At 41.1% G+C, this 23,363-nt stretch overlaps 1 protein-coding gene across 5 annotated transcripts in view; it reads left to right on the plus strand.

Moving 5' to 3' along the window:
- Positions 1-23,363, plus strand: part of Atp8a1 (ATPase phospholipid transporting 8A1) — a 227,487-nt gene that overhangs the window by 31,815 nt on the left and 172,309 nt on the right. For 2 of the 5 annotated variants that reach the window (XM_052199338.1, XM_052199339.1), the window contains exons 1-5: positions 3,076-3,216; positions 4,213-4,327; positions 5,755-5,854; positions 6,769-6,867; positions 13,570-13,615. In XM_052199338.1, coding sequence (XP_052055298.1) covers positions 3,129-3,216; positions 4,213-4,327; positions 5,755-5,854; positions 6,769-6,867; positions 13,570-13,615 — 448 coding nt within the window. In that variant the 5' untranslated portion in view covers positions 3,076-3,128. Of the gene's footprint in view, positions 1-3,073; positions 3,217-4,212; positions 4,328-5,754; positions 5,855-6,768; positions 6,868-13,569; positions 13,616-23,363 lie in introns of those variants that run through there. The other 3 variants (XM_052199341.1, XM_052199340.1, XM_052199343.1) reach the window with 3 other exon arrangements.

Genomic DNA, 23,363 nt, shown 5'->3' on the forward strand with positions numbered 1-23,363 from the left:
ATAATTAATTAATTAATTAATTAATTAATTAATTAAATAAAGAACTGCTGTTAAGTTCTTTTTGAGGGGGGCTTGAATGCACACTTCACTAAAATATTAAACAAGCCCCCCTCCCCTGGATCACCAACTGACTCCTGAGGGATGTAATTTCTGTCCTTAAAACAGAGATGGAACTGTGTGTGGAATGGAGCATGGTATCCCTGTGCCATCTGAGTTTGACTTGTCTAGGGTTGAGACAGGAGGAATTTCCCTCTTGGATTGCCTTCATGACCACTACACACTAAGAACTGAGTCAAAGTACCACCCAGCTCTTTATGTGGCCATCATGATTGATGATGGAAATTTTCTCCAGGTAAGGCTGCACAGAGTGATGATCTGGGTCCAGGAGGTGAGGCAGGAAGGTAAGAAGCTCAAAGTCGCTCTCTGAGAAACAGCAAGTTCAAGGCCAGATGTCATGAGACCCTACCTCAAAAACAAAACAACATAGACACTTAAAAATCATGTATATTGGATAGCTGTCAAATTGCATGAAGAGAATGTGTTCTCACCTCTAACCCAGGATGAGTTCAAAATTATGACCCACTGCCCTCAAAGTGGTTCAAATACGAGCTTTGGTTCTTTTCATGATGAAATATGGATTAATAGCTTACTGATATAGCCAGACCCACCAATGTCTACAGTGAACTGAGCTTCAGTCCAATTAAAATAGTTACAAACTCTTGCCTTCCACATTAGCAAAGCTCTAGGTCTTTCCCTCAGACACTGGGTGACCCCCATCCCCAACCCCCAGAATAGCTGTCGCCATTTTGCTCCATGCCTGCCAGCTATTTCCTATTGTTGCTGTCATATGCCTGCCAGTCACTGACAAAGAAAAATAGCTTGACTCAGAGCAAGGTCATGCTGATCACATAGCCTGTTCTGTTCTGTACTGTACTTCCTGATGTTTGTTAATCTTAAGGAATTTCATAAAGCTTTAAGTAGGGCCCATTAAGGTAAACATCAATATCAACTGTTATGGCTTGAGTCAGAGCTGACCACCGGTCAGAACCTCCTGCACCTGTGTATGAGTTTGTTGTGATTTTTGTGGCTGACACTGAAGGATGCTACTAATAAGCCAAAGAGTTATAATTATAATACTCATGCTCTGTTGTGTCTATGTTCTGAAATCCCCCTGTTCACCACCCACCCACCACCCCTCCTACCTCACTCAGGACCACTCAGTATAAAGGTGAGCTGACTTTTATACTTTGTCTAGTTAGCCAAAATGTAGTACTGATTCCCTTCTTTACCTTTTAAACTTTTGAATCTTGTTTTTCCTATAAAAAAGCTTGTCCTGAGAGCAGACTGGTACCACAATTAGGCACCCAAGTCCTTTTTGTGGTCCTGATGTGATCATTATTAGGGTGTGCATTCAATAAGCCATCCCTGTCTGACTGAGATCGATGCTTGTTTATGGAGTGACTCCCAGACCATAACAGACACCTACATTAGCGTATCCTGCAGATGTCTGCAGTTATGAGGCCCATACATTTCTAGAACTAATAGTCAATGAGGGATCAGATGTATCATATAAGATGGCATGTGCAATCTCCAGCCTTTAGACAACTGGTGAGTTATAGCATCACATCTGTGTGGATTCTGCATGCCATTGCCAAGGCCCATGGCAGTGCTCAGGGAGAGTAGAGGAGTTCCCAATAGTTCTTGCTTCCTGGGGCTCTCACTGTCTACTCTTAGTGAAAAAAATCCTTCTCTTGGTATTATACTTGGCCAATGCATCACAGAACTCCGTTATCCCATTTGATAAATGTGTCTTAGATGGCAGTATCACTTTTGGCCAGTGCACCTCAGAGCTCAGTGTCATTTTTGGCCAGGGCATCTCAGAGCTCTTAGCGGTCTCCATGACCCAGCTGCACATTATTCCATCGGGCTCAGCTTTTTCTCTTAACACCTGGGTATTATACACCTGGAGCCATCCAGCCCTTCTAAGCTCCTGCCCTTAGGAATATGTCACCATTCTAGATGCAGCCTCTTTTAGAGAAGTTCCTTGTCTAATTTTCTTAGGACCTCTGCTAATCCACTAGAATTGTTTTAATTACCCAGGTTCTTGTGTAAGAAATAAAAAGGTTGGATTCCAATCCTTTTGACCCAGAAGAATACTATAAGAATTCTTGAATACAAATTTAGTTAGACGGGGGATGACATGTGATAGGTACCTACTCAGGTACCATTTGAGACCCTAGTCCAAATTTCTCAGGAGGACTGAACCATCACTCCTTGGGAAAAATAACCCAGGGCCAGGCTCTCAAAAGTGCAGAACTGTAAAAGAAGTCCCGTCTAAAGATAGCTTTCTCAATTGATCCGTACCTTCTAATATATTGAGGCAGGGTCTCTCACTTGATCTCAAAGCTTGATAATTCAGCCTGTCTAGCTTGGCTCTTAGGACCACCTGTCTCTACCTCCGCCATGCTGGGATCGTAGGTGCATTGCCATGACCGCTCTGCCTTTATTTGATTTCCAGAGATCTAAGCTCAGGCCTTACCCCCTTGTGCAGCAAGTGCTTCACCAAATGATCCATCAACCAATCCCTGTGTGAAATTCGGATAATACAAAAGGAAGGGGATGAAGCTTGTGTTGTATCTAAAATATGGTGTGGTAATAGAACAACAATAGAACAAAACTGAAAGCTACCTATGGTTCCAGCGTACTTTGGAGCCGTGACCTTCAGGACAATGAGATGAGCTTACAGTGTAACTCTGATCCTGGAAAGCTCTTACTGGCCCCCTGCCAGGCAGAGAACAGGCCTCAGACTGCTTTCTCAGCAATGCAAAGTCTTCCTTGAGCTGGCCTGAGTGTGTAGTCAGCATGTTGTCTGGGGGCCATCCCTACCTACCCCGCAGCTTCCAGTGCTGGAGCACCTCATTGAGTCTCCCTCTCCTACTATCTCCATGTCCCACCAGCAAGGTGGTTGCTACCATTTGTCCCTTGCTCTTGGTTATCATTAGTATCTTTATCAGTGGGTGGAGAATCTTTGAAATGGGGCAGTGGAGGCCACCTCTTCTCTGTCGTCCTGGGTGTGTCTATTGGGCAAACATTGGTTGAGTGCCTGCTGTTTGCTGACTGCTGTAGAGATGAGTAACACAACATCTATGGCTCCAGGCAGCTCCTGTTCTGGTAGGGAGAGGCAGACTCTGGTAGGGAGAGCCGGAAAATCTCCTGGTAAGTGTGAGGGCGGAGGGGGAGGAGTCGGCACCCTGCTTGTGGCTGTGGACCCAGAGTGGCTAAGCTGGCTTTTGCAATGCAGGACACTTCAGAAGGCCACAGGCCCTCAGGTTTTAAGAGAAGAGTCTGCACAGAAAGGAGGAAAAGGAAACAACTGGACTTCTAAGATACAATGTTTCTGTTGTCCTTTTACTGCAGAGGGGGATTTATCTTGATTAGATCCCGTGGATTTGTTTGTTTGCCTTCTTAATTTTATTTGTGGTGCCAGGAAATCAAGCCCAAGGTCTCGGCAGCAGCCCCCGTACCCCAGTTTACACGAGGAAATTACAATAAGCCATTTAAAGTTTTTCCGAGTCCATTTGCTTTTGTTTGTTTGTTTTGGTTTTGGGGAAGGGTTGTTTGGTTTGGTTTGATGTTGTCAGTCTCTCGGCATGGAGCCAAGTGGGAACCATGGTGTGGCAGAACCGTTTTATGATGATCTTGAGAATGAAGTTAGAAACCTGGAGAGAGGAAAGGCATGTACCTAGTTGGGACATTTCAAGAATTGCCTACTTAAACCTTAATATTTAATTTTTTTTCTATTTTCACTCAAAATGAAACAAATATTCAACATGTTTAAGTTTTAAAATGTATTCTAGATGACATTTTTTTGAGTTTTACTTAAACTAGCACATAAACTATGTCCAAATTTTTTTGACTTGTGGCATTTTATGAAATGGAAGAGACCAAGTGGGGCATTTATATTAGGAAAGATGAATAAAATCTGTTGTTTCTGAAGGGGATCTTTTTTCACAAATATCAAATGGCACCCCTAATGAAAATTTTATGTGTATTTTACTCTTTGTGGTAAAAGGAATGCCACCAATAAGGGGCGGCCTGTGGCTTGTCAGAGTATCACGTTGTAGAATGGGTACACGTGAAATGTGGGTCGGGTCTGGATAAGGGCAGGCAAAGGAAACACTTCTCCTCCACTGAGAAGCGTGTCTTTTTCAGGTTATGAGAAGACAGATGATGTTTCAGAGAAGACCTCGCTGGCTGATCAGGAGGAAGTGAGAACCATATTTATCAACCAGCCTCAGCTGACAAAATTCTGCAACAACCACGTCAGGTAGAAAGGGCTGGGGAGGCCTTGAGGGCTGGCAAGATGGGTGGGAGGAAAACGCATGCCAGGCATGGTGGCACATACCGTTCTTCCCAGCACTCTGGAGGCAGAGGCAGCTGGATCGCTGTGAAGTCGAGGCTAGCCTGTCTACATAGTGAGTTCCAGGATAGCCAGAGTTATACAGTGAAACGCTATTTCAGAGTGGGGGGTGGAGAAAGGGAGGAAGAGAAGGGGGGGACTCTGCTTACAAGGAGCTCTCGGTTCAGTTAGGAGCATCTGCTATTTCTCTGTTTTTCTCTCCATGAAAGAAACACTGGCTATGGTGTGGTTTGTGGCAGAATGCTTTTGTCTAGCATTTATAAAGCTCTGGGCTCAAGTACCAGCATCTCAAACAAAAAGCAAAGGAAAGGATAAAAACAAAAGAAATAAGACCCTGGATGGAGGAAAGGGCAGAGGGATAAGCACCTATTCTGTAGTGATTTTGAATAATCAGAGCTGCCCCTGGGCACCTGTGATCTCTCTAAACCTGCTCATGGAATGGTGTGTTATTTTTGCATGCCAAGTTTTAACAGCTTAGAAACAATTTTTGCAACTCAGTACCAAGAACTTGGGGGGTGGTTGGTTGGTTTGTTTTAGACAGAGTCATGCAGTGTGGGTTTTGATAGCTGTGATGCATCATGTATAATACAGCATGCTTCAAGAATGTCCTCCTTACTGCATCTCTTACAGTTTTAATTTCAACAGTCAGGAAGGGTTTGAGAAGCCTTTCACCACTCCAGCACCCCAGCTGCTATATGTGTTGCCCAGATTTGAGATGGACCCATTTAAAATGAGTATTTGCAAAATTATAGGTCCGCTAGTAGTCTCTCTATTGAAGAGTATGGCATATGTCTTTAATATCCCCTCTGTTTAGTAGTAAGAGGAAAGCCTCGATGTTTCCAATACCAGAGTATTTCATGTCTTACTGATTCTGGACATCATGTTCCTAGTATGGCCGTAGAGACAGTGCAGCTTAGAACAACAGCAGAAGCTGTTTGCTGGGTTGTCTAGAAGCTGTTTGCACTATCTGGTCTTGTTTTAAGGCTGATGTTTTTCTGTTGATGTGGTGGTCCGGTATCTTATCTAAAGGCGCCCTTCTTTGCAAGCAACTCCTAGTACTGTTCAGTGTGATAACTGGCCAGAGAGGACAATGATGTTATGGGGAAAGCCAAGCCTATGCGATCCAGTGTTCACTGTTTATTTCTCCTGTTCCTCTCTCCCTCGTTTTCATTTACATTAACAACCCCTCACTATGGTTTCCAAACGGGAAACTGTCCACAAATGTTGTCATCTGATTACTCCTGCAGTGGGAACAGAACGTTGAAAGCATGGGCGCTAATTATGGGAGGGACTAAGCTTTATGCTTCTTTTTTTTTTTATTTTTTGCTTTCTAGTACTGCAAAATACAACGTGATCACATTCCTTCCGAGATTCCTCTATTCTCAGTTCAGAAGAGCGGCCAATTCGTTCTTTCTCTTTATTGCCCTGCTCCAGGTAAAGTTTCATCCTTCCTCTAACCTCTGTTTGAAGCCAAGTGTGCAGGAAGTGGGAAATGCTTTGTTAAATCCTCCACCAATGCCCCGAGGCTTATAGAAAGGCAGAGATTGACTGGCCTTCGTGCATATTCAATGCTGCTGCCGCACGCACACAGGGTCAGGTCTTCTGCACCCCTCCAAGCCTTTGGTTCAGGCTTATCCAAATATGTGATATGGCCTGTTATAAATAAATTCTATGGCAAGAAGAAGTGTACATTTTAGGTGTTGAAGAGAGGAGGGACTAAATTATCCAGCTGTCTTTACTTCAGTGAAAAGTCAATACTGTTTACAGCATACTATAAAAATTATCACTTACAAAAATGACCACTTAAGTTACTTGTTATAGATGATTAAAGGGGAAAAAATGCTTTAAAAAGTAGCAAATGTTTACTGTTAGCAAAAGGATTTGAAAAATCCAGCAATGCATAAAGAAAAGTTGAATTATTCCAGCACCAAAGGTTACTACTCTTAACATTGGACTGTGTCCATCATGTCTTCTTTCTGTCTCTAAGCATTGTTTCCTGATCTAGCTAGCAAAAAGAGATAACGAAATAAACATTATTTCATAATTGATTTACTCATATTAGGCTGTTTGGACCTTTCTACAGATCAGATATTTCTTGCATTTCTAAGACATTTTGATGGTGATGTCTTTGTTATATGATGCTTTATCTTTTTATAATCCCACCCTGTGTTAGCGCTATGTGCTGTATATTTACCATGAAGCAACTTAAGCTTGTTCTCCTGCTACTTTACCTGGCACTAGTAAAATCAATGAGGAATGCTTTAGAAGAGCCTGTGATATTATTCTTTGAGGTCTTTTATAAGTGTTAGGGTTCTCATTGGAGTAATCTTGCCTTTCTTCTTATTCAGCAAATTCCTGATGTGTCGCCGACGGGTCGTTACACAACACTGGTTCCTCTCTTATTTATTTTAGCTGTGGCAGCTATCAAAGAGATAATAGAAGATATTGTAAGTATTTAATGTTTCATAAATAAATTGGCTCAAATATATATTACAAATATTATTTTCTTAAGGTATTTAATTTACAGTATAGACCCTTTTAAATGCCTATTCAACTCAAAAAATGAATAGAATTGCATTTCTTCTCCTGAAGTCAATTTCTAACAGAATAATATAGAGAAATTCTTAATACAATGCTGTCTTTGGTTTAGCATTTATTAACAAAAGAAACTAACTTAAATATAGAAATTGGCGTGCAGAGGAAATTACAATTGATTATTGTTTCTAATTAATTGAAATAATCTCCAGATTAAATATAAATTAGGTTTTATTTGTACTTTTTATTTATTAAAGTTAAATAATGTGGTTTTCACCTTATTAGATGCCTTGATTTCTTCTCATTCTATTTTAGTATTCTGAGTTTCCTCTCCATTTATCTTGTCTTATTGAAAGAAACAGTAAGTTTGCTAATTTTTGGCACTCTCTGCTAGAAAGAAGACATCAATGTTGCCTTTGTTAAATGAACTCACCCAAATATCTTAGACTTTTTCTATATTATATTTTAACTTTTGTATTTGAGGAAGCCAGCATTGTATTTTATAATATGGGATTTTGATGTTTCTTATTGTTTAGTAGTACTTCTTTGCATGTCTTAAAATGACATGCACAGCCTCAAATTTCACAAATAATAATATAACTTCTACAATGTTCCTTTATTGATATTATTTAAAAAGAGAAAACAAAAGCTATTGAATAGAAACATGTGCTAGAATTGGAGTACATTGGATGCCACATCTGTGGTCTCCAGGCTCTGAATATCAGTACTTGTTGAAGCTATGTGACTCTGTCCATGTGTCTAAGAGACTGTGGTCCTCCGTGATTGGTGACATCCTGCTTGGACCCACAAGCTGGAGCCTGGAGGACTTCCCTTTCTCACTTCCATTCTTTAAGCTATGGCTGGATTTGACAGACACAGGGGACTGTCTTCACTATAGTTTTTGTCTCTTTCTTTGCTTTATGTATGTACTCTTTTCTTTCTTTTTCTGGAGGACATGTAATTCATTAGTCATCATGCCACTGGGTTTGGGCTTGCTTCTTTATTTATTTTGTACTTAATCCACTGAGTTACTTCAGGAGTTCTCCATTTAAAGCCCAGAAGCTGGATCTGGAGCGATGGTCACTCAGTGACTGAGGGTGTGTGCTGCTCCAGTAGAGGACCTGAGCTTGGGTCCAATGGTGTCAGGATGCTCGCAGCCACCTGTAACCCATTCCAGTGGATCGAATATCCTCTTTTGGCCTTTGTGGGTACCCATATTCAGGCACACATCCTCATGTATAGATACACAATCATGCACATAATTTAAAATATGAATAAGTCTTTTGAAAAGACACGTATAGATGCTCAACTAAAAGGATGTTTTAAAATATAGGATTTTAAAAGGAGAAAAGCAAGTAAACTGGGGCTTTAAGGGGTCACAGACATTGTCCCAGAAAGTGGTGAGATCATAAGTCCATCCCAGGCTGTGTTCTCAACCCAGAGAGACACCAACAGTTATGTAAGTAACATCTATTGTGCTCCTGGGTTCCATGTACTTGTTCCCTGTCCATTATATTTGTTAGAATGCAGTAGACTGCTAAGGTATTGCTGATCTTCTTCCAAGTTTCTATATGAGAAAGAATAGTCAGAAGGCCAAAGCTGCTTGCTGGAGGTCAACCAACCACTGAGAGCCAGAGCACTGGAGTTCAGTCTTGGCAGTTTGGATGTTAGCCGTCTTCTACCCTGCCTCTTCAGTCTTCTCTCTGTTGTTGTTGTTTTGTTTTGTTTTGTTTGTTTTGTTTTTGTTTTTGTTTTTGGATTTGGTTTTTTTCGAGTCAGGGTTTCTCTGTATAGCTCTGGCTGGCCTCGAACTCAGAAATCTGCCTGCCTCTGCCTCTGCCTCTGCCTCTGCCTCTGCCTCCCAGAGTGCTGGGATTACAGGCATGCACCACCACCTCCAGGCTCTTCTCTCTGGTTTTGTAGCAAAGCTATAAGTTTTCTAGCTTCGGTATCTACATACTGTCTTTCAAAATAGACAGTAAATAAAAATGTATTCAAGGAGTATTTTTAATAGAGTATAATACAATACTTGGATATCATTAGAAACTAATCAGACTACAGAAAATGTGGTATATTTACACAATGGAATACTACTCAGCAATTAGAAACAATGAATTCACAAAATTTTTAGGCAAATGGTTTGATCTGGAAAATATCATTCTAAGTGAGGTAACCCAGTCACAAAAGAATACACATGGAATGCAATCTCTGATAAGTGGATATTAATTAGCCCAGAAGCCCTGAATACCCAAGGCACAAATCGCATAACAAATGACTCCCATGAAGAAGTATGGAGAGGGTCCTGATCCTGGAAAGGATTGATCTAGCATTGGAGGGGAATATAAGGACAGAGAAAAAGGAGGAAGGTGATTGGAGAATGGATGGAGAGAAGAAGGTTTATGGGACATATGGGGAGGGGGGATCCTGGAAAGGGGAAATCATTTGGAATGTAAACAAAGAATATAGAAAATAAAAATATTAAAAAAAATAAAAGAAAAAAAAGAATCTAATCAGACAGCCTTTAGAAAATATCGCCTTTATATTGTGAGGCAGTAATGATTTCACTTGCTAGAGGTTTTAATGAAACTACTGTTACTGATAGACACTGGCTATAGGGATTGTTTAACATGTAGTATATATTCAGCTATACAGTTTGAGATAGTATTCCAGAGGAGAGAACAAAAAAAGTAGTAGTTTAGGTAGCTGGACAAAGAACTGTTTATATGATGACTTAAAATGAGTCATATATTCACACATTCACTCAACAGAAACACAAAGACATTATCTAGGTGCCTGTCATCATTTAGGATATAGATTAGGATGTGTTTAAACTTTGTCCTATTCAGCATGTCAATGACCCAGTATATGTTTGTTACCTTCTTACTGAAAGACCCAGTGGTTGATAGCGTCAGGCAGCAAGTACCCTTGTTCCGTATAGACACTTGTGGATGCAAACTGAATTAAATCTCTGCTGCATAGAATGGTAGGGTTCATTGTAGCAGAGAAAGGCAAAAGGAATAGAGGTGGCACTTGTCATTGCCCGAGCCATCGATGATAAAAACAGCTGTTTGCAGATGTTACAACTAATGGCGTGATCAAGAAATGCTGTCTTCCTATCCATCGAAGTATGGGACCAGATGTTTTCTTCCTAATGTAAGACTAATTATATCTTAACCCATACCTTAGAAATAAAACACAGCTTGTGGTCTAGGAAAACATACATCCTATATTAGCATTGTTTTTACATTTTTAGAATAAAAGAAGATTTGTCTAAATGTGAGACAGTGAAGACTCATCCACTCCATTCCTTTGCATAGATGAACATAATGTGTTGTTTTATTTATGTGTCAATAATATATATATAATATAAATAAATATATATAAACAAAAATAAACATATACATACCTGAAATACTCTAAATTGATGGAAGTCACTTTTCAAAACCTTTTATCATAATGAATGCTAATTTCTGTGACAAGAATCAGTGTTAGAGTTAGTTGTCTGTTAGACTGGTATTTAGAACCTTAAAAACATTGTCTTTTATTTTTGCCAAAAAATTGTTAAACATTAGTAGATTGCATTCTTTGCAAAATGATTAGTTATTCAAAGTCTGTGAGGTGCAGGTACTAAATAGCAGGCATATGCTACCGAGAGGGAGAAGTCTGACTGGAGGAGATGACCATCTAGTAGAGAACTAGACAATAAAGCAGCCATCAGGCTTGCTTTAGAATTAAATGACACATATGATATCCCTAGGGTCAGGTCTCATGGGCAGCAAGCAGTAAGTGTCACCTGTCCTGGAGACATTCAAAGGTCCTTTTCACAAAAGGACAAAACATGAATTTTAGAAAAAGAACAGATTTTTTAACTAACAAGATATACTATTCCAATAGCTGGCATTAAAAATAATAAATCAGACCAAGTGGCATTGTCAAAATGGTGAAATGTCTAAAAAAGAATTTGGTGAATATTTCAAAAATCTAGTTGTCAAGATTTATCACTCCCCAACACGCTGCATCCCCTACTTATTTTGCTGATTTTCTGTCTAACTACTTGTCTACTCCATGAGCTCTAGGGAGTTGCGCTCTTGTACACTGCTATACCCTCAGAAGTATTAATGGAGCCTGGGGGCCTAGTGAGTGTTTAATTAATAATTAGCAGAGAGAGAGAGAGAGAGAGAGAGAGAGAGAGAGAGAGAGAGAGAGAGAGAGAGAGCGAGCGAGCGCTAGACCAGGAGAAGAAAAGTACAGGTGACTTTGAAGTTTCTGATTTGTGAAAATGAGTCCGTGTGAATTTGTGGTTCCATGTCAGGGTTAAGGTAACAGACTGCAGCATGTTCACCCTTCCAGGCGCCTTTGAGACACAGAAGGGGACAGAAACAGAGAGAGTGGGGAAGGGGAGGATAGGGGAGGAAACTATAGGCAGCCCCAGTGATAGGGGCCAACTTGGAGAAGAAAGAGCAGAGACTAAGCCTTGACCAATGTCATCTCAGAAGAACAGACCAAAAGTCCATGGAAAGCCGGGCCTGGGAAGGCAAGAGTCTCCTGAATGAAGAGTCTGAGCCCATCACTTGCCTCTCAAGGACATAGTTCTCTGTCCTCTCAGTGGGATTTAACTCAGCCCCTTCAGCCTTGTTAGGGGAAGTAGCTTTAAAAATATCAGGATGGGACACCCACGCATCCTCACATTCATAACACTGTTCATATGACACCTTTTATTGATAAACTTTCTATCCAAAGTACAAAGCAGTGGTCACCGCACCCGCTCCCAGAAACACTGGGTTGATTTGACATCAGAAAGTAACTATATCTTTGTAAACGTTTAGCTTTGGAATGAATCATGATATATTTATCATATAAAATGTAAATTATTTGTATCTGGAAAGTTAGAAGCTGGATCCTTCTAAGATATTTGTTTTTTGACACACAGACCTAATTTATTAGGTGGCAGAAGGTCAAAGACAGACTCTGGTGTAAGAATTTTTCATAGGTGGAAACTAATGTCCAAGGCCACTTTCAGTTTCAGTTTTTGACTGAAATGTTTCATTGATTAGCTTCACTGTCCCATCAGTTATCAGCCTCACATAGATGTACATGGGGGGGGGGGCATATCTATACCTCCTTTTACTATCTAAATTTACCTTGGACTTAAAAATAATTGTTGGCCCAAAACTTAGTTTGGATTACTTTCAAAATTTCTTGTAATCTTTATTAAGAAAGAAACAACAATAATAACAGCAGCAACAAAAAATGTTTGGACCTTTACAATTATATTTCTCCTGTTGTTAATAGAAATATAGAAAGAGTTAATTTTGTTAAATTTCGAATTGCCTTCTAGTAAATTAGAAGCAATAATATTCCCATAATATTTCTTCACTGTTAGACATTTATTAGTGAGTAGTATGCGCTGAGAAAGAGTTGCCATGGAGATGTGTAAGAGTCATGTTCCTCACAGGCAGATGTCAATGCTGTTTGGCTGTTGTATACCTCACTGACTGACATTTTGATGAACGGATCTACACTGTTGGTGTGGATAACTCTTACTCCACTCATCCTAGATACAACTGTGGCTCAGAGGTGTGCTGAGTCCACACGTTTCTCTTGGGAAATTTTTTCACTATGCTTCTTGAGTATCTTATTTTTCTCAAGTGGAAAACATAGGTACTTGTGTGTATTTGTTCTCAATTCTCACAGCTAAATGCAGGCTTGGGCTTTCTAAGCTAGGATCTTTGAAAACAAAGGGTTAGTTACACTCAACACTTTAATTTGAAATTTAAAAAAAAAATTAAATCTTTCTCTATGACCTTCCAGTCATATTACCCATGACCAGTGTGTTTTTCTCCATGCTGCACGATTAGACAAAAGCCTCAGGATGAATGACAGGGGAGATAGTGGCCCCTAGAGCTGCCCCTAGAGTGGCCCCTAGAGTGGCCATGAGCACCTTGCCTTTCTTCTGGCCTTATGTTTATTTGTTGTTGCTGCTGGTGGTGTTTGTTTGTTTGTTTTGTTTTACTCCTCTAAAATCTTGGTTTATGTAACTCTTCAAACTCACCTGTCTCAACTTAAGACAAAAATCACCTGCTCACTCTTTACCTTTGTGGGCACCATGGGAATGAAGAGGGTTAGAATCTATTCCTGGTTGAACTAGGTGGTACTGTGAACACCAAAGAGAATAGACTGTGCTATTGTGGACATCAGCACACCTTCAAGTTATGGAGGATGTACACAGCTTAATCAGAGAATGAGTTTCACAAAAAGCTGAAATGACTTGAATCCCATTATTAAGTGGTAATTATTATATGTATGCCTCTTGGGTAATCTTCTAAGTGAGTTATTTAAGCAGTTGACTAAATCTGACTTTTGCTTCCTTTTTCCTAGTATCACTTAAATGTTATTCTACCTATTTGCTTTTTAAGAACTTTCTGAGGGCCCCAGGCCTGTGCTACCGGGACGAGTATTGTAGGAAGAAGCTGGGAATGGTCTAACGACACCCCATCTGTGAGTGTAGAAAGACACAAACCTGGGAGGCCTAAGCTGAAAGATCTGAGTACCATTTCACTTGATGGATCTCATTCACTTTTTCACTGAACTTTCTGTTTTGTTCTAAACTTTAGAAACGGCACAAAGCTGATAATGCTGTGAACAAGAAACAGACACAAGGTAGGACCTTTATGTCTTTTTTCTTGTGTTTCCCAAGTTTTCTCGCTGTCATAGGCCAGATTCTTTATTTATATATGATTCAGTTGACAATACTCAATTGTATTTAAATACTTTCTGTTCTGGTGCAGCTTCCTTCTTACTTTATTAGCAGTTATCAATGCAGCACTTAAATTAATATGAGAGTGATATTTTTGAAAAGCAGCCTTTTAATATATTTAGGTGTTTCCGAGCTATGTGCTTCTGAATGTATTGCTAATAAAGACTACAGTTCCCCCTACCTGTTTTAAAAACTATAAAAATGGCTTTATTCTATTTGAGAAGAGTGTGGGCTGTAGAAAGGATTGAAAATTATCTGAAGTTTTGTTACATGTTTGAAAACTCCTCTGAGTTATTCCATGGAGGCAGATGGAATTATCCACGGAAATAAAGCACACAGTTAAAACCAGGCCAGCTTCTGAATGGACATGGTGTTTACAACCTTTTCTGGTGTTGACCAACCAAAATGACCTTCAACTCAAATAAGACCATGGCTCTTATGCTTTTAAAAAAATATCTAGAACTTGAAAGCAGACATCTTATGCCCCCTCTGAGCTTGCTCCTCATGAGACACTCCTTTCTCTCTGCAGTTCTCTGGTGAGAATGGAAGCAGGTACCTTTTGGTATCACCCAGCTAGTAAGCACAGTATCTACTGCCGCTCCTGTTGGGGAGGCTCTATAGCAGGAGTTCTCAACCTGAGGGTCATATATCACATGTATTGCAAATCAGATATTTGCATGATGATTCATATCAGTAGCAAAATTACAGTTATAAAGTAGCAATGAAACAATTTTATATTTGGTGGTCACTACACCATGAAGAGCTGTATTTAAGGGTTGCAGTATTAGGAAGAGGACCACTGCTCTATTGGAATTTACTCCCTCTTTCTCACTATTTCCTACCAAAGACCTCATCTGCTAGTTTGTTTGTTTTTTTTTTTTTAATATTTGAGGAGGGTGTGTTTATTAGCCTAAATATTTTGAGTATCTATTGAAAGATTAATTATTTGAAGATATAAAAAAAGATCTAATGAGAATTTTACTTTTGAAGAGCTTGTAGCCTATACATTAAGATACATATACACGAGGAAAAAAACCATGCCTAAGTGCTTAAGTACTTAGAGACTTAGGAAGATGATGAAGATTGGGCCGTGCCATCTCAATGACTCACTGGATTTTTGTGGCAAATGGTGTTTCCCATGTCCAAGGCTATAAAATCCCAAAGGGTTAAGTAAATCCTGCTTTATCTTGAGCTAGGTCTTAAATTTTAGGAGGATTGTGGATGAATAGAGAGAGGTAGGGATGGCATTTTGCCTGTGGGTTGAGTGGGAAGGGGGAAGAGAAGACAGCCTGGGAAAGAAAAACACCGCCTGATTGCGGGATTGTGCTATTATTAGAGTGCCCTGTGCCCCAAAGAGATTCCTATCAGGGAGAAGCAGACACATGATTTACAAGAGAGGCTAGGGTCAAGTTTTATGAGACCTTAAATGTCGGGCAAAGGAGATTCCTTCCAGCTTTCCTTGTCTGTTCTCAGTAGCTGTGGCTAAGGAGCCACGAAAGAAGCCAAATGAACATGTAGGATCCGGATGGAGGACAGAAAGGATCATGGGAGACGGACACGAAGCTGCTCCAGGAGTTTAGCTGCAAAGGCGCAATCATAGGGATGAGAGGGGACTGTCTAGATGTTTTGGGTGCTGGTATCTCTGACAAGGGCAGCTGTTGCATTTGTTATCACACTGCTAAGAATATTCAGTGGAAGCTGTTGAAGCACAGCTCTGCAAGTACTTTTCTAGTACATAATAACCATTGGTAGAGGGCTCTAGTCTTCCTGACTGGTGGTAGGCCTTTCGAAAGCTTGTCATGGTGGTATGAATTTAGGTGAGCGCACCTTGTGTCAGAGGGACCCTGATTACTTACATCTCGAAGTCTCAAAATGTTGCTGTTGGACAGAACATTCTTTGTGGGTTCTTCCTGTTTATTTTCCATTTTCTGCATGAGGTTACAGGATTCTCTCTCCCTCTGGAAATGAAGACCAGACATATGTGAGAGAAGGCTTCCCCACTAAGTGTAAATGAGACTAGCTTTCAAAATGAACCGCACAGACATAGCTACAGGAACAAGGTTACTTGGGAGTCCTATAGCCGAGAATAATGTTGATTTTTGGAATTCTTTCCTGAGTGATTGCCATCTTCCCGCTCGTCCTTCCCTGGTCTGAGCACTGGTATTTGTGGTTTGGCAGATGATGGGAGATAAGAAAATTGTTTGAGCAGGATGCCATTTGCTGTCAGATAACTCAAATTACTTAATATGAGAGCCATCTGTTGCCATTAGACCAGAGTGAAATTCGATTTGCTTTCTTGAACTGAGGCAGTGGTCGGTGTGTAGGCGGGGAAGGGGGATATTTATGACAGGTAATTAATTTTGACAGAGATTTAAAGTATTAAGCTTAGATTTTCCAAATGTTTGCCAAGACCACATGATGCCTTTTACTCCAGTGCTAGGATTCATTCTTGGGTATTCCTACTCACATGAGTGTTCTCTCGTCTTTTGTGTTAAGACACTAAAAAGCCTCCCCAGTCGGTCACTCGAGTCATCCCTAGAGACTTCAGAAACAACAAAAAATGATCATTTATTTCCAATATTTTCAGCCACTTAGCATATAGATTGGTGACTGTCTGGCACCTCATTTCTACCAACTAAATTCCAGAGGTTGGCTCCAACTCAGAACTTTTGGAGAAATGCCACTTTTTTTTTATTTTTTATTTTTTTGCTTTAGAGATCCATATGTTGGTTAAGCAGATGGCTTCCTGATATGGCAAACATGACTTTTATATTATTTTCCAAGAACCTAGTTTCAGAGAAGGGGCAGAGCATAAACTGATGCTAACAAGTTCAGGTACACATGAGTCTGGGTGAGCTTTGTGGTGTACCTAGTGTGCTGCTGTAAAGATGTTTTGTACATGGTAGACAGGAACATTGCAGAGGTCAGACCCATCTCTTGCTTATCTATAGATTTCCAGTAGCTTCCAGCCTAGGGTCTTTTCTTAGCAGAGGCTGCATGAAACACATGCATATATGTATGTGGGTGTGTGGGTGTATGTGTGTGCATCCATTCTCTAGAAGAATATTTGACTATAGATAACAGTGAAAACAAAGGCTGGAAGTGCTTTGTTGAGAATTCGTGATCTATGGTGAGAACAAGATAAAACAAGTATTTTCCGCACCACTGTCTTCTGGACTGCTTTACAGGGACTAATCAAATACGAGCATGGTAGGAGCTCTCACACTTCCTTACCTTCACTGGAAGCTGTTGCACCATCACTGATGCCCTGGCTTTGTCTCCTGTGAACACAGAATTCTGTATCCACTTATAGCTTCTATTATTCAAAGCCCTAGTGCATGGCTGTACTTGAGTGCTTCAGTGGTTTTTTTTCCTTGCATCTAAATTATCTCCTCTGATCTCTTCTTTCTACCACAGTTTTTCTTGTGCGCATGTGCTCTCTCTCTCTCTCTCTCTGCCTCTCTCTCTCTCTCTCTCTCTCTCTCTCTCTCATACACACACACAAACACACACACATACACAGAGAGAGAGAGAGAGAGAAAGAGAGAGAGAGTGAGAGTGAGAGTAGGAGGTCTCTCCTTGTCTCCCCTGAACAGGATTGTTTTTGCCATCTCATCTCTGTGGACTAGATAGTTGTCACTGTTACTATAATGTGTACAACGAAGCCAGTCTCCATATGAATTCATTATGGCAGGTCTGCTAGCTCTCTCTTTAAATTATAAAACCCTGTCTCCATTTTCTGTTGAATCCTATGTAAAATTATGACATAGAAGATTGGGAAAAGATAGAGCCTAGGTACACACTAAGGTAGGTGGAATCATTTATAATTGCCTAATGAATAGAGTGTTGTTTTAAAATCCCAAGTTTGGAATGCTCCCTACAGGATACTCGTGTGTGTGTGTGTGTGTGTGTGTGTGTGTGTGTGTGTGTGGGTGTGTGTGGGGGTGTGGGTGGGTGTGGGTGGGTGGGTGTGCGTGTGTGTGTGTGTGTGTGTGTGTGTGTGGGTGTGGGTGTGGGTGTGGGTGTGGGTGTGTGTGTGTGGGGGTGTGGGTGGGTGTGGGTGGGTGGGTGTGCGTGTGTGTGTGTGTGTGTGTGTGTGTGTGTGTGTGTGTGTTTCCAGAAAGTGAAGTGTGGGAGACAGAGCCGCCTGCTGACCCCCTGGCTTGGTTCAGTAGTTGGATGAGAGCCAGTATTACTAGAGTTAGTTTTCATAATACCTTCTCTTACTATGACAGTGTGTTTTATGTAAAAAAACATGCCTCTGTTTAATGAACTTTTTTCTGTAATTTAATTTTGTAGAAAAGACAACATGAAATTCTTTTAACCTAGGAACACTTTTTAAAAAAGATTCATTTTATTATTTTATTTTATATGTATGGATGTCTTGTCTCTGTGTATGTCTGTGTACATGTGTGTGCCTGATGCCAGTGAGGGTCTAAAGAGGGCATTGGATTCCCTCCAACTGGAGTTAGGATGATTATAGACCAACACCCCAGGTCCTTTGCTAGATAGAGCAACAAGTGCCTAAATGGCTGAGCCCTTCTCCCTAGTCCTCCTAATCTAGGGACACTGTAAACATCACAAAGTGACCTCCACCTAGAATTTCCTCCCTAATGCTCCACAGGCCTTTTCAGGAGTGGAAGAGAGGTAGCGGTTGTCCGCACACTCACGGGAGCCTGTGGGACGTGCGGGACGTGGGAGGGCGCTTCCTCCCTCTGGAAACCACTTCACTTTTAAAGTCCTCTGGAGAAAAGGCATCGAGGTGTTATTTGGATAATTCAGTCTGAAGTGACCCACTAACAGGGCAGAGTCCATCTGCTTCAGTTCACTACGGCGCTGACAGCGGATTAAAATAGCACCAATTTACAGGCCTATTGTTGAAAAGAGAGAGCAGCACCTTCTGTCTCACTGCAGGCTCCCCACATACAATGAGCTCCTCGTATCCAATGAGCCTGAACATGTGCCTTGCCACATGGACATTAGCTTACCTGTATACAGTTCTTAGAAAGGATTGTTTCCTAGGGCTGAGAGTTCTGTATATGTATAACATGAATAACCTCATACATCTCAAAAGCTGCTAATATTTCCAAATCAGTTTGAACATCTTAGGAGTGTATGTGTGTATAACTTGGGCCCATTGGAAATCTTCCATTATAACCTTGCATAGGAGCTAGTATTTATTTGTGGAGAAATACAGTCCAGCTTGTAATTCATTTTCTCCTATAAATCAAAGATGTACACAGGGGAACAAAACCCACTGAGGACATATAGGAGCACAGTTTAATGGACATGGTCTGACTTCAGAATTGCTACTCTGCCTAGCTCTTGGCTTTCCTTCCTGTGTGGGCATACCTCTCTCCCTGGTCTTTTCTTTCTTCTTTTTTTTGAGAAAGATTATACTTGCAGGTACTTCCTCTACCTGTGTTAGCCTAACCCAAATGAGTTGCACGTCCAGATTTCCTGGGAAAACTAGCTGTGATTCAAATATATGTATGGCATTTGTCATTTTCCTCTAGAAAGTCTGTGTTGAGCACCTTCCCTGTGCTAAGACCTATGCAGAAATACAAAAGGTCTTTGTCCCTGACCCACAGGACATGGTGGCCAGGGAAGGAAGATAAAATGAAGGTGGATATACAAGCCAGAGAGAGGACTGAGGACCAAATGAGAGAAGTGGAATTCCTAGATGATATTTGGGCATTTCATGATGAATGGATGTTAAACTACTGAGCAGAGAGCTTAGGGCACTAACTGTGGGTGAAGGGCTACCCTGCGCAGCTCTGTGTAATGTGGGCAGATGTGAGATTGTGCCTGGGAATGGCAAATGATGCACTTTGACAACTGCAGAGATGTACATCGGGGAAGAGACAAGTGCACAGATAAAGGCAAGTTGGGGATCATGGTCAGGGTTAGGGAAAACCCTAGTAGGAAGACTGGAGGTATTGGTGAAGAGTGTGAGTAGATTGCCAGTATGATTTTAAAAGAAGTTGACAGCTGTACAAACTGTATAGGGCAGGGCAAGGCACAGAAATGGTCTTGTTTCATTGATTAGGAATTGGAGCTAGTGCAGCAGCTAGAAGGACATAAGGGAACCTGTAGTGGTTAGATTCCCTGGGCAGGAGGTGGGGGAAGGAAACCGTGCCAAGTTTTAGTGCTGACTTAAAGAGGGCCAGGCCTGAGATAGCCACCCCACCCTGCCTTTTAGAAGTGACAGGGCTTCATAGCTCTGAACAAAATCTATTTCCAGTCTTTAACAAAACAACAGTTGAGGAGCTCTAAAACCAAAAGCCAAGGAATTGGGACGTGATTAGTGGGGTCGCGCAGAAAGTTTGTTCTTGTAAGAACTTTCTCAATGAAGTTAAGAAAAAAGTGAATGGCTCATGATCCAGTGGGTACTAGATGCATTGAGAGTAGAGGATTCTGAGTACTAGAGGAATTGAGAGTAGAGGATTGTGTGTACTAGATGTATTGAGAGTAGAGGATTCTGAGTACTAGAGATATTGGGAGTAGAGGATTGTGGATACTAGATATATTGAAAGTAGATGATTGTGGATACTGAAGGTATTGGAAATAGAGAATTGTGGGTACTAGAGATATTGAGAATAGAGGATTACTGGCCCTGTGCTCTTGTCCTGTTATTTCCTCTGTCTGTTTGCTTTTAAGGTGCTGGCTCTCAAACATGGTTATAACTCTGAGTCCCTCAGAGGGCTCCTTAAAGCACAGATTCCTAGAGTTACCCAGGAGTCCCTGGATACCTGGAATGGGATCTCAATCCTTCTGAGTTTCAATTATAAAGTTTTGTAGTTGAGTTTATAGAAATGCTTTCAGTGGACTTGATGCCAGTGTGAACAGTCTACTCAAGAGACATCAACCGGTAACATTTCCTTTGTTCTTTGTGACAGTAGAAGACAATGGATTGACAATACATGTAGAGATTTAATTTGGACTTTAGAGGCAAGTTTAGACAAAATACTTACAGTACTATCTTTCTGGGCCCCATGACAAATCCACCTTTGAACTGTCTTTACAGTGAGAGTGTGCTAGGTAAGTGAATGGTGTTTCAGGGTAAGTGTATTGGTTTCTTTTATTTACATAGGTCTAGAGTCTTGGCTGCATACTTAGCCTTCACCATAACCTGAAATCTCCCCCTTACCTTTCGTGTGTGTGTGTGTGTGTGTGTGTGTGTGTGTGTGTGTGTGTTTCTACTCCATTCTCTGGGATACACTTTACAATTTGCCTCTTTCTACTACTTTGGGAAGTAACTGACTATCGAGCAAAGAGTAGCTTGAGATATCCCTAGTGACAGATTGCTTGCATTCCTGAGATGGGCCATCTTCTCTCTAGGACACCCTGTAAATGAGCCAGGCTACAGTGCTGTTTGTCTGACTCCTGGGGCCTCCTCCAGGTCTTTGGTGAGGAAGGGCCCAAGTACTCTAAAAGAATGTTTGCCTTTCACAGAAGAAAGCCACTGCGCCAAAGCTGCCAACCAGTATCCTGCTGGGTTAAAACAGGGCTCCTTTGAGGTGTTTGTTTAATGTCTGAGCCCTCTGTGCATGCAGTCATCCTAATTAGTCTGTGTGGAAACTGGAGCAGGTGTGTTTGCATGGCACAGGGGAGAGGTGGAGGAGGCTCACAACTAGGAATGAGCTGTCACAACACCTAGAGACCATTCAAGAATCTTTCTGCCTTGGGCTCGCTCTCCTTCCCCAGCACCATTAATCATCTCCTCCGGAAGCTGAGTAGGAGTATTGCTACCTTTGGACCAACAAAACTTAATAGTCTCTTGGCAAAGGACACTTCAGTATTTCCTGCTTTCTCCAAAGTAGTTGGAATGGAGGTTAGAGGAGGCTACAGATTTTAAAAAACGAGGTTCCTGGTTCCCTTGCCAGCACACTGAATGAGATGGTGCAGTGTTCTAATTGTTCTAAGGGTTAGATGTCAGGAACCAGTTCTAAAAGAGAGCCAGCAGTGGACTGCGACTGACAAGTGTCCTTGGCTGCTGTCCAAGCCTTGATTTACTCAAATGTTTCATGTTGTGCCTGATTTTTTTTTTTTTTTTTTTAGCATCACCAGATTCTGTACTGTTCTCAGAGCCTAAAGGATATGTAGCCGCAAGCTGTGTATTTCCTTTATTTCTGCCCCTGGTATTTCAGGGGAAACGTCCTCGTGTCTGCCAGCTCTCTCGTGCTGCAGACCCATGGCACAAAGGTTGAAAAGCAGGATCCTGCTGCATGTTCGTAACATACTCTAGTTAGTTAGTTAGGCTCTTCACAGTGCTGAGACTTAAAGGCAATATAGACATTGATTAATCCAAGCTGGTGAAGACTTTGGACTGAATATCAAGGATTTATCACATTGACGCATTGACACAGTTGAAGTGATTGGTGCCTGTCTGGGTTGTGGTTGGTGCAGTGAAATTTCACTTGTTGCTGGTAAATGTGTTGCTGTGGATACCTAAGGAAGAATTCTGACTGTATGTGATGCAAAGTAGAAACAGACTACCCTGGAATCAGCGGTACACCTCACGGACTTCCTCCTGCAGGGTACAGTCACACCAATAGAGTTCTGTGTCACTGGGCCATGGCACAGATGAAGAGGAAGCCAGAATTTCATTTAAGTGCAGTTATTGACTAGGTTGTGATAATGCATTGTCTCTAGAGCAATTTTCCGTGTGAGTTTGAGCCTTGGCCTAGATCAGGGCAGGATGGGGTAGTGGTTAGAATGTGCTATTTACCACCTGAATCTCCTAGACCCTGTACCCAAGAGCAGCTTAAGAAATGGTGCTTGGGAAACTGTTGCCAGGGAAAAGTGTATACTGATTTTGATGTATGAGAAGTATAGTTAGTAAATAGGATTTTTAGAAAAAAAAATCAGTCTAAGTGTGTTTATAGCTTGATGACTTACCTGATTTAACAAGCTATAGTCTGACTTGATTGACTAGTAGATGTAAACTGTGGAAACTTCTACCCAAGCTTCCCTGGAACCAAGATTTTTATATTTATCAGGGAAGTTCAAAATCCATGTTTTAGTGCAGTGACAGGAACCCCAAGTAGCTGTGCCTAGATGTCTCTGAGGTTCCTGGTACTTCCTGGCCTTCCCTTTTGTATAGCAGCGCATCCTTTCCCTTGATTAGAGACCTATGTGGGCGTGCTCTATGTGTTCTAAACTCAGGTACTTGAGTTTTGTGACAAGCACCTTACCCATTGAATGTCTTACTAGCCCTCTGTTTCACTGATCAGTTATCATTCATAAAGCCGTACCATTCAATGTTTGTCACAAGCCAGTTGACGCTTGTGTTTTGACCTTAATATCCTTGTCAGGTATAAAACATATGTATGTATATGTTTGTATGTGTGTATATGTGTGTGTGTAAATATATATGTAAATATATGTGTATATATGTATTTTTTTTTCCAAGGGAAAAAATGTCTTTGAATTTGATGGCCTGTGATAGTAGTATTGAGGGTGAAGAGAAGCTATAGTCTTTCCTTGGTGAACCTGTTTCCCTTACTGGAAACATATTTATTTCCAACTTGATGAAATGTGTCACTGATAGCCAGGCATAGTGGCTGATGACTAACCTGGTACTTGGGGGGTAGAGGCAAAGCAGATAAAAAGTTTAAGACCAGATTCCACTTCAAATTCAAGGTTAGC

The sequence above is a fragment of the Apodemus sylvaticus genome, chromosome 11 (assembly GCF_947179515.1).
Source record: "Apodemus sylvaticus chromosome 11, mApoSyl1.1, whole genome shotgun sequence".
NCBI lineage: Eukaryota > Metazoa > Chordata > Mammalia > Rodentia > Muridae > Apodemus > Apodemus sylvaticus.